The 11,122-nt window shown below is 36.7% G+C and overlaps 1 protein-coding gene across 2 annotated transcripts; it reads left to right on the plus strand.

Moving 5' to 3' along the window:
* Positions 1 to 4,249: 4,249 nt before the first annotated feature.
* On the plus strand, positions 4,250 to 5,752 carry LOC122062737. 2 transcript variants are annotated; one of them, XR_006135074.1, is made up of 3 exons: positions 4,250 to 4,550; positions 4,840 to 5,061; positions 5,456 to 5,752. XR_006135074.1 is itself a non-coding variant. In XM_042626378.1 (2 exons), exons 1-2 carry the CDS (start codon positions 4,319 to 4,321, stop codon positions 5,022 to 5,024), a joined length of 417 nt encoding a protein of 138 aa, XP_042482312.1. In that variant the 5' UTR covers positions 4,250 to 4,318; the 3' UTR covers positions 5,025 to 5,215. The 2 variants fall into 2 exon arrangements, 1 of the variants encoding a protein (XP_042482312.1); XM_042626378.1 differs by lacking the exon at positions 5,456 to 5,752 and having other exon boundaries at positions 4,840 to 5,215.
* The last annotated feature ends 5,370 nt before the right edge of the window (positions 5,753 to 11,122 follow it).

Genomic DNA, 11,122 nt, shown 5'->3' on the forward strand with positions numbered 1-11,122 from the left:
AAAGCTTGAAAGAGGTACTTCTGTTTCATCTTTAGTGGCTCTAGCTGGCTCTTCAGTATTTAGAAGATATATATATATATATATATATGTTGGTTTTGTTTTCTTTTTTATCCTTCCACTATCTTCTTTTTTTACTTCTCTATAATATTTTATTTTATTTTATTTATTTATTTATTTTTATTTTTTATTGGCTAACGATGGGTATCTAGGCCTTTGGCCTGACTAGTCCCGCGGGCCATACTGTAACAACCCCAAATCCGATCTAGGAGTTTGGTCGCTGACGGTCCAAGATCGATTTTATTTTAGGGAATGAAACGTTATGAATTTCCACAAAACATGAGAATAAGCAAATAAAATAAATAAAAATATGTAATCAATTCATAGAAATGTGCAGCAGAAGTCTTAAATAATAAATAACAAAATAAAAGACACTTCCCCCATAGGAAGGTTTAAAATGAAATGACATTAAAGGTCAAATAAGCCTTATAATGACTTTAAAGAAAATGCTAAAAAAAATAGAATCATCAAGAAACTAGAAATAGCCTCCACCCAAGTCAAAGCCACCATCATCCTTGTTAGACCATAGGTATGCAATAGACTTTCCACCTCATTTTACATGAATCTCAATCCCATCATTTGAAATATTATGAATGTTAAGCTTTTGGGGAAGCTTAGTAAATGGCAAAAATCACAATTTACACAAGTTTGAAAACAAAATAAATAAAGTTTCTTTTTAAATGAAATGTGAGTTATTATAAAAATAAAGAAAAATCTAACAAATCATTCAAACAATAATAGATATCACAAATCATGATCAATGAAATTTAACACCACCATCCCGTACTGTACTATGGCTCACACCGTATTGTGATTTAGTGTTAATCTATTCACATAATTCATAATCTCAATAATAGTTTTTTTTTTTTTTTTTTTTTAGGTAAGGATCACAATAATAGTTTAAACATATGGGAATGGCATGTGCCCCCATACTGTACTGCGGCTCACACCGTACTATGATCATGATCCACATTCATCCCATATGCAAGATATTATAATCACACTATTAATTCTTGTAAGGCCTAAAACACACCCTATTGTCTTGAACCGTACTACGGCTCACATCATATTGTGACCTTAATCGATAGTGAGGTTTTCGCACAACCAAAATGTGCTCAATGATAGCATACATCATCAAAAAATCCACATAGGGACATAATGTAACCATCACAAATCCGAAAAAAAAAATGAAGTAAATATAAATCAGAATTTCTAATATGCTTTCATCTATTAAGTGGGAAATGTCAAACCCAATAAAGTGATAGAAATTTCAAGAGAATTACATTTACCATTCTAAGAAAAAAAATCATTTAATATATAAACATACAAGTTAATTTCTTATATCACATATTAATAATTATAAAATAAAAAACCATGTGCAGAGAGTGAATTAAATCACTTACTGAAACTTTCACAGAAAGCAAAAAAAACCCTTTAGATATAAGATCTTGAACGAACGTCTCTCTCCTAATCAAGCGAAGCCAAGAGAAGGGGTTGAACCTTTCTTCTTCTTCTCTTTCTCACTTGAATCACCAAGAGAGGGGAAAAAGATGGCGGTGTCCCACTCTCTCTCTCTTTCTCATTTTTCAAAATCTACAGCCTTGTGAGAGGCTGCCAACCTACCCCTCTTCTCTTTTTATTTCCCAAGCACTCTTCCTAATTCAAAGAAGGAATAAAATCTTTAAGGGCCAATCAGCTTTCTCCTTTGTCAATTTACTTAGCAATGCTAAGAGGAGATACCAAAAGTGTTGCCCACATGCCCCTTGATTATGCAATTTGCCCCCATTGATTTGATCATTTGTCCCCCTTGATTTGAGTCCTATAAGGAAGGAAAAAAAGATAATCAATTTACCCCCCTTGATTTGATAATTTGTCCCCTTTGATTTGAATCTCACAAGGAAGGGGAAAAAGACATCACCAAGTTAGTATAATTAAAAGGATATTAATCTAGGTGTCAAATCATAATTGCATAAATTTGAATAGTTAGCATAATATGTAAAATGGTTTGAAAATCAACCATAAGTATATAAATCAAATAAGAAAATAATGTGAAGTGGGGAAATAAAATACCATATTTAATATGGTTTATAATAGGCAAGTAATTGTAAGGCAAATTATGTGTTTTCTATAAGTGACCGACAAACAAAAAGGCAGTTATGCTTCACCACATAGTTACCATAAAAGGTATGAGTCTAAAAAAGGAATTTTGCAATTCAAAAGCATTTAGAATGGTGATAAGGCCAAAGAATCTTGGACTTTGGTAACAAATTTACATTTTGATTGCCACGTCATCCATTACAAACATTGACTTTGGCTGCCCCGTGATCAGCTAACTCATCACTTAAGGTTAGGGTTGGACTAAGTCAAAGAAAAATCAAGGGTATTACACATACTGATTGCACAACCGCATAGATCGGATTATACCGGGGTTGAATGAGAATCATTCAACTTTCACTGAAAAGAAGTGAAGAGCACTAAACGAGCCTGTGTAAGTGACCCAAGGTGTGCCTAGTGGGATAATACTTTTTAGTCTTTGTTTCAACTGCTAGTTAGATTCAATATTGGATATTTTCATGTAAATCTATTAGTTTTAGACTTTAAAAGACTTGAAATGAAATCAGAGTAGTAGTTCTATAAACATCAATTTTATTGTCGATCAAATAGATGCTAGATGGACATTGCCATTTTCCAACTTGCTAGCACTACCTTTCCAAAGGAAAAAATCATAGCCACCTCAATCTTCAAGATGATTGAGGTAGGAATACCTAACACGCTAGTCCAATAAAAATAAGATGTTTGCATAACTAATGTCATCAGCTTAAGCTTGGCACCATAAGAAAAAGGCCTACCCTTCCATAATTGAGGCCTTTTTGCCATATTTAATAAAGATAAGACTCTCCTCTTATATAAAAAATAGGGGTGACAAAATCTAATTCGAATTGGTCAAACTGATTGAAAATCGATTGAAAGAACCTAGATTGAACTGAACTGATTCTTATAGGATTTGTTTAGACTATGCTACGTTAGGACAGGTTAAAAATCGAACCGCACCAAATTAACCGATATTCAGACTAAAAATCAAATCGAATGAAATCAATAAAAAAAAATTTTTTTATTGAGTTTGAGGTTGTGAATAGGGAAATTGATTTGTAATGGTGCTTCCATTGATCTTTTTGTTCTTTATACAAAATTAGTTGTACAATTAAAAATGAATATATGATTTGATAATAGATTTAATTTTGTGATTTCAATATTAATTATCTTCTCAATGATTAGTTATCCTTGATTTCAATATTAGTTATTTTTCCCTTACAATTTATCCCTCTTTGTTCCTATTACAACATGGATACATCAAACAATTTTCCTATTCATATTTGTCTATTTATAATTAAAAGTCCTACTCATTAAATGTTATGAATAAAAAATTTCTTTATGGTTTAAGTTTGAAAACACAACTGATCTAAAATAATACTATTTTGATACGAAAAAAACTAAATAAATCAAAATCATATAAAAGAAAAGCCAATCGAAATTCTTTAACCATTTGATTTTGATCTCACTCATTCTTAGACCAAAATCGATTCAACCCAATTGAAAATGGGCATAACCGACCGTTTGATAACCCTGGTCCAGAACACCGACATTACAATTTCCATTCTCACTTAAGTTAATATGGGAATTATAATTCTCACCTAAATATTTCTTTATTACCAACTAAACTCCAATTCATCATTCTTTTATTTTTATTTTTCTGCTAAGGAGAATTTGGAGATTGAACACCCAACGGCCACTTTTCCCCGAATAGCGCGCTCCTTGGCTCCTAGCCCACTTTCCCTTTAATACCAGACAGAGTCACAGAAGAGCAGCATTTATGCCTTAATGTCTTTTCCAAGTGTATCTTTACGTTTTTTTATTCAAAAAAGCTACCTGGCACGTTGCTTCTTAATCTAAAGTCCTCTTTCGTTGAAATGTGATCCTACCAATTTATTATCCTTAAGCGAATCTAGTCCATTCATGCCTCTACACTCATATAAAGGACTGAAATCAAACGGTTATGATCATCCTATCATATCCTACAATACACAGAAAAGAATCCACCTTAAGTAGGGCCCACACCTGGTCGTGGTCTTGCAGACAACCCTTATTTGTATGGATTCCCCACTTTCCATTTTCAACTTTCCAGCTTCCTTCCTCCTGATGACAAATAAAGAACGAACTTATAGAGAGAGAGAGAGAGAGAGAGAGAGAGAGAGGTTCTTTAATGTCGGCGATGGAGGAGGAGTCCTCCAAATGGATGATCGAACAGGCGAAGGAGGAGCTGCAGATTCTGGAAGCCCAACACCCGAATCGATTTGGGTTTCTCAAGATGGAGCTTAGAAACTTCATCAATGAAGAAACCAATACATCATCTCCCTTATATTTCCACAACAGTTTTGTATCGTTTCGGAAGGACTCCATCCCTTCCACGCCTAACTCCTCTGCAACCACACAAGGTACTACTACTCCCTTTCCCATTACCCCATTCTTTCCCTTCCTTGTATGGATAATATGTTCATGTTTTGGTGTTCGTCTTTCTGTTTTTGGATGAATCTAGACCGTCCAATCCTTTGATATAGCCTGGTTTGAAAGAAAAATGTCACATTTAGTGGTCTGATAGATTCTTATCAGACGGTCAACAATGGTCCACCTGCTACAAAAAATAAATAAATAAAATTGATTAGAGCACAAATCTATATTAGCAGAACTTGAGTTGTTTTACTGAGTTGATATCTATTTTTTCAGCTTCATCAAATGGAAAGAGGAGGAAGTTTTCTGAGATTGAAAAACCTGAGGATAATCCACAATCAACAAAGCGAATACTTCGAAGGTCGAATCACTCAATGGAGAAGCTCGATGCTGCCATTGAAAGGGCTAAAGAATGCCTAAGAAAAATCCAAGAAATCAAAAGAAGTTTTGCAAATCCATGAGACATTATGGGGAGAAATGTATATAGATTTGTCATCTGTAAGTATAACATGTGTGGTTTGGGTTGGATCATGGTCTTGCAAAAATGTAGTAGATTAAGGTTATAGACATGATGGATAATTGCTGTGCTAAGAGGCCATGAATTTTGTTTTCCTATTTAGAAAGTGAAAGATAAAAATAAGAGTGATTTACATCCCCTCCCCTGTAGTTTGCGTTTATTTCACTCCTCCCTTATGTTTTAAAAAATCCCACATCTCCCTTGTCAGATAACTCGGTTAGTAAACTGTTAGTTGTGGATGTTAAAGTACGATTCTACCCTTCTGCCTTTACCAAAATTTTTATTGCCAGGGATACCCTTATCCATATCCTCTAACCCAATTCATATAATCGAACCCTCACTTTCACGTTTTCACTCACCCCATCACCACCGCAGGGATTCTTGGACCTTCACAGCGACGAAGATACTGATGGCGACGGAGATATCAACGGCGAGGTGTGACAGATCGACGGTGACGAAGGGATCGAGAGTGACAAAGTGACCAGCCAATCTCCACCACCCTGTGATGTATGTGTCTGAAACCAAACGCCTTATTTTTCCCTTTCCCCACCTGAACCAAAACAAACAAATCACAGAGAGAAAGAGAGAGTAGCGAGACTTACTTTCATTGTCCCTTTCTCCACGTTCTTCCTTGCTTTGTTTCAAAATAGTCACCTTGTGCTTGAAGCTTCATTGCACAATCGTACTCCCCTGTAATTGAATCTCTATTTATTTACTATCTCTTCTTATTTTTTGGTGCAAAAGCTTCCAAGGGGAAACAAACCTCAAAGGCAGCAGTCGCCCTTTAATCTCCAACAAATCCTCATAAAACAAAGATACTCAAACCGTAACTCCCCTATATTTGAATCTCTATTTTTTTTTTTTGATATATGATACAAAGGTGAGTGAGTTTCGATTCCGATATGAAAACATACTATTTCATTACCGAATCAGAGAAACAAGCTCAAAACCCAACAATTCCATTACCAAATCAGATAAACAAAGCTCCAAAAAAAAAAAAAAAAACCTACAATTCCATTACCATCATTAAACAGATAAACAAATAAAAGAAAAAAAAAACCATACAATTCCATTACCAAATCAGATAAAAAAGCTCAAAAAACAAAAACCCCTACAATTCCATTGCCAAATCAGAGAAACAAGCAAAAAATGAAAAAAACTTGATGCGGATTCGTGTTCCAAAAGTCAGAATCGGATCGCTTAGGGCCCACAATATAGTAATAAACTCAAATAATAAGGAGTAATGACAGTTCTGTAAATAAATGGAACTTTAGAAAGGAGTGGCAAACTCGTAATTAGATGGAACTAAAGGCCAAGCTACAATATGCTAGTAAAAGGGTAATTTAGGAACCAGGGAGAAAATAGGACAAGAGACAATAAGGAAATAAAATTGAGGGTAGTATGGTCAAACCAGGGTTTTAAAAGACCTAAACAGCAACCCACGATTTTCAGTCTTCTTCTCCTTGTCGTGAGAACCAGAAACCAGTGGAACTTGAAGAATCAAGCTTCAGCCAACAGAAATCAAGCCTCAATAGTTCTGAAATTCCAGATTTAATGTCGCCCAAGCCTGCTGGATTAATCCTAACCAGTACAGTTCAAAGATTCAAGCAAATACTTGGAATATAAAGTCTGAATCTTGGAACCAGCGATAGTTGCAGGTATGGTCTGCAACTGACTTCAACTCTTGTGATTACTGGGTTCTTTGGAGAGCAATGGACAAGGGTATGGATCGTAGGCAGGAGCTTCTCCTCCGACCAGAACTGGAATGCAAATAGAACTCTGTCAGAGGAGTTCCGGCAAGCCCTCTTTTGTTTTCTGAAATCACCCTGGCAAAGAAGAGGAACAAAGCCCAGTGATGAGGTCATGAGCAGAGAATAGAGGGTAGGAAAGAGAAAACCAGCAAGGAGAAGGAGAAGATAAGAAGGGAAAAAGAAAATAAGAGGAGAGAAAAATCAGAAACGAGAGAGATGGGGGTCACAGCAGGCCATATTCAGCCAAGCAAAACATTCAATTTTTTTCAAAAAAACTTCAAGTCTCAAAACTGAGTTCTTCTCCATTACAGGGCTATTTAAAGAAGAAAATAATGATATAATTTTGGAAGCTAATTAAAAATGGAAACTAAACCTAGATAGTAACTAAAATAAAAATCAAATATAAATAAAAGACTGTTAATCTAATCTCTAACCAATAAATGAAGTAAATAAAAATCAAGTCAAAAGATAGCACTAATCCCTCACCGAGCTGCATCAACTCTCCCGGTCTTAAAAGAACTTGACTCCGTCGAGTTAGGTCGTGCTCCCAAGATACCCTTGTAAGTTGCTCGCTGATGAGGTGGCACGTATCTCGAAACAGAAGATGAAAACACAACACTTAGAGGAGGGAGAGTAGGCTGATGTGTCACTTGAGCTGGAGTTAGTCGACGACGTGGTATGTTTGATAATGCATGTGGCCTCATTAAGTACATACGATCTCCTTGCTTCACCTTGATGGTGTTCCGTGCACCATCGTAAAGAATGCCTACATGTCGCTGCCAAGGTGGCCCTAGAAGAATGTCATAGTGTGCCAATGGGGTGACCGAGCAAGTCATATGGTACTGTAATGGTCCAAATTGTAAGTGTACTCGAACAACTGCAGTGACCTCTTCTTGAGCTATGGGTCCAAAACCTCACACGTGAATCTTCTTGAAAAGCTGCTTCTGTGGAAAGTTGTGTGCTCGAACAAATTCAACAAATATAAAATTTACCTCTGCCCCAGTATCAACAACTGCATGAACATCATTATGGTCGGAGCCATGCAGGAAAGTACCCTTCTGTCTGATGAGAGGAGCCTTATCAACTAGTCTATTCGAAAAAGATGAAAGGCTAGCTGAATGAGCTTCTACATTCTCATCTTCATCATCGACAATATCATCGTCCTTGAGGGGACAAGGATATAAATGAGATTCATCTTCACTCTTCTCTGTTGGCTGCTTCTCTGCTACGTTCACAGAACGAGTCCTGTTGGGACACTTATTGGAATAGTGACCCTTCTCGCCACAACTATGGCATATAATATTCTTCACCCCAACACTATCTTTGTTGAACTCTGACCTTTTTTATTCAACTCCGTGAGCTTCAGGCTTCTTTTCCTCCATACGTGGTGGAGATCTATAAACTGAAGAAGTCTTGAGCATACCTTTCCAATAAATGGACTTCTTTTCAACTGTCTTGGCATGAGCTGCTGCCACATCAACAGACCTGAAATCAGTGTTAGCCAACTCAAGTCGAATCTCAGTACTTAACCCACTGATATATCTCATCACCCGTTGTTGGTCTGTTTCCTGAAGTCAACACCTTGAAGACAGTTTGTGGAATTCGAGGGTGTAGGAATTCACATCTTTGTTCCCTTGTTGCAAATTAAGTAATTTATGGAACATTACGAGGAACAAAATTTTCAGTCAGGATCTGCTTCATGACCTCCCAATTAGTAACGAGTCCAAGTCTTCTGACAAACCTTGCATGTAGTATATCATCCCATCATGAACATGCATACCCAATAAACTTGGTGATGATGAGCTCACACTTCTTCATGTCTGGAAGAGATTTATATGCAAAAATTCTCTCTACTTTGGTAAGCCAGTCAAGAAATTCCTTAGGTCCCTTTTCACCACTGAACTCAGGAACCTCAACTTTGATGCCATAATCTCTATCAGAAAATTGCCGAGTAATATCCTGGGGAACAACTGGATCAAATTACTGCCTTTGAGGTGTGTCTTCGATTCGTAAAGTGTTGAGATGAGGAGGTAATGTAGAGGATCCTTCTTCAGCTCGCTTGTCGGACCTTTTCATAAAGGCAATCATCTCTTCCATAAACTTGTCAAACTTAGCTTCAGCCCTCTCAAGCCTAGCATCAGTATTTTGTTGGTTTCTCGGCGAACTCACGATTCAATTTGTTCAACTCAGCATTGGTGAAGTTGCCTGTCATGGTTAGGGAAGTGCAGGAAATTTTGCTCTGATACCACTTGATGCGGATCCGTGTTCCAAAAGTCGAAATCGGACCGCTTAGGGCCCATAATATAGTAATAAACTCAAATAATAAGGAGTAATGGCAGTTCTGTAAATAAATGAAACTTTAGAAAGGAGTGGCAGACTCGTAATTAGATGGAACTAAAGGCCAAGCTACAATATGCTAGTAAAAGGGTAATTTAGGAACCAGGGAGAAAATAGGACAAGAGACAATAAGGAAATAAAATTGAGGGTAGTATGATCAAAACAGGGTTTTAAAAGACCCAAATAGTAGCCCACGATTTTCAGTCTTCTTCTCCTTGTCTTGAGAACCAGAAACCAGTGGAACTTGAAGAATCAAGCTTCAGCCAACAGAAATCAAGCCTCAACAGTTCTGAAATTCCAGATTTAATGTCGCCCAAGCCTGCTGGATTAATCCTAACTAGGACAATTCAAAGATTCAAGCAAATACTTGGAATATAAAGTCAGAATCTTGGAACCAACGATGGTTGCAAGTATGGTCTGCAACTGACTTCAACTCTTGTGATTACTGGGTTCTTTGGAGAGCAATGGACAAGGGTATGGATCGTAGGCAGGAGCTTCTCCTTCGGCTAGAACTGGGTTCTTTGACTAACAGCATACATGATAAGATCAATGACTTTCTTTTTGGGGGTTGGTGGGTGGTAGGGGGGATGGGGGAGGATCTCAAAGTAGGAAGGACTGCATTTACCGAAGTCAACAAAACCGAAACAAAAACACTAAGAAGCATATATGGCCATCAACAGTCTCGTCAAGGTAGCAATAGTTGAGATTTAATTTTTCAAGTGCTGCACTTCCTTGCAGATATGCACAAAAATCAGCAGAGGTTTGCCAAGGGAAAAGATATTTGAAGTTGGAAATAGTAGACAAAGAAGAGACCAGAAAGTTCAGAACAAGACCACAGAAGGGGGGCAACTGCATCTGAGAATTCCCAGATCAACTGTTAATAAGATTACTCATTCACATCTCTCCCCCAGTGACAAAAAATTACAAATCATCGGTAGCCTTCTAGACAACGACGTCATAATTGAACGATGCAATTCTGCTGTAATTATGAATTAGAAGATCACTGAAGTAATAATAAGAAATCATACAACATGAAGCACAAGTAGTGACACAACAATGGTCATGGGAAACTAGAGACATTGCAATGATGAAATAATTACTATAAAACTCAGAATGTAGTGAACATCTCTTTACAAAGTTTCTATTATCTTGATTAAACCAAATGTTCTTATTGTTCCCCTTGCACCACCACATTAATCTGGCTTTGAACAGTCAGACGTAAGGGTGCCATGGATCTTGGACTCCACAATGCGAAAATCAAATGTCAATCTAATAGTGCTAAATCTAGTAGGAGAAAGAATGAGAGGAAGTGCTAGTTTTAGAAAAGGGGAATATGTGAAATAAGTGTTCATGTCCATTGTATATAGGTCAACTTTGGTTTTGGCATTTGTCTTTGAAGTTATAGTAAAGACAGATTTGTCAAAGGCTAACTTTGAACATCTGTTGGCCAATCTTTTGAATCATATTGATAGCTAAGCACTTCCTTCAGAGTTGAGGACAAGTATATTCTTTATTAGAAGACAAGTCTTTCTGAGTAATGCAAGAATATAGAAGAAAATAAGTCCAGATTAAAACAATTTGAACTAAAATTCTTTTCACAGGAAGCTTACAGATGAAACCCAAGATCTAGAAACAAACATCTTCAGATTGGTCTCAAAACGCTTAAGATGTAGGGACAAAATTGAGTAATATTATGTCACTGGAAAGGAGGTAATCATGATTGTAGCACACATATAGGGATTTGCCTTTTTAGAATGAGCTTAGTGCTATGAAAAGAAGCAATCATCATCAATATTTCTTTTAATCTTTTCCATTTATAGTTGTCCCCTCCAACAACTTCTAACTTTGATGGATTTGAACGCCCTTTCGGCAAGTAATGTCTCTCAACATTCCACCAAATCATTGCTCAAAATGGAACTAGTTGGTATGGCTTGCAAACTTGAGACAGATAATA

This window comes from Macadamia integrifolia, unplaced genomic scaffold (genome assembly GCF_013358625.1).
Source record: "Macadamia integrifolia cultivar HAES 741 unplaced genomic scaffold, SCU_Mint_v3 scaffold1098, whole genome shotgun sequence".
NCBI classification, from domain to species: Eukaryota; Viridiplantae; Streptophyta; class Magnoliopsida; order Proteales; family Proteaceae; genus Macadamia; species Macadamia integrifolia.

Bases quoted from the DNA above. Each gene is read 5' to 3' on its own strand.
- LOC122062737 (XM_042626378.1), top strand. From the start codon at position 4,319: ATGTCGGCGATGGAGGAGGAGTCCTCCAAATGGATGATCGAACAGGCG. The intron at 4,551-4,839 runs GTACTACTACTC...CTATTTTTTCAG, and splicing joins CTCCTCTGCAACCACACAAG to CTTCATCAAATGGAAAGAGG.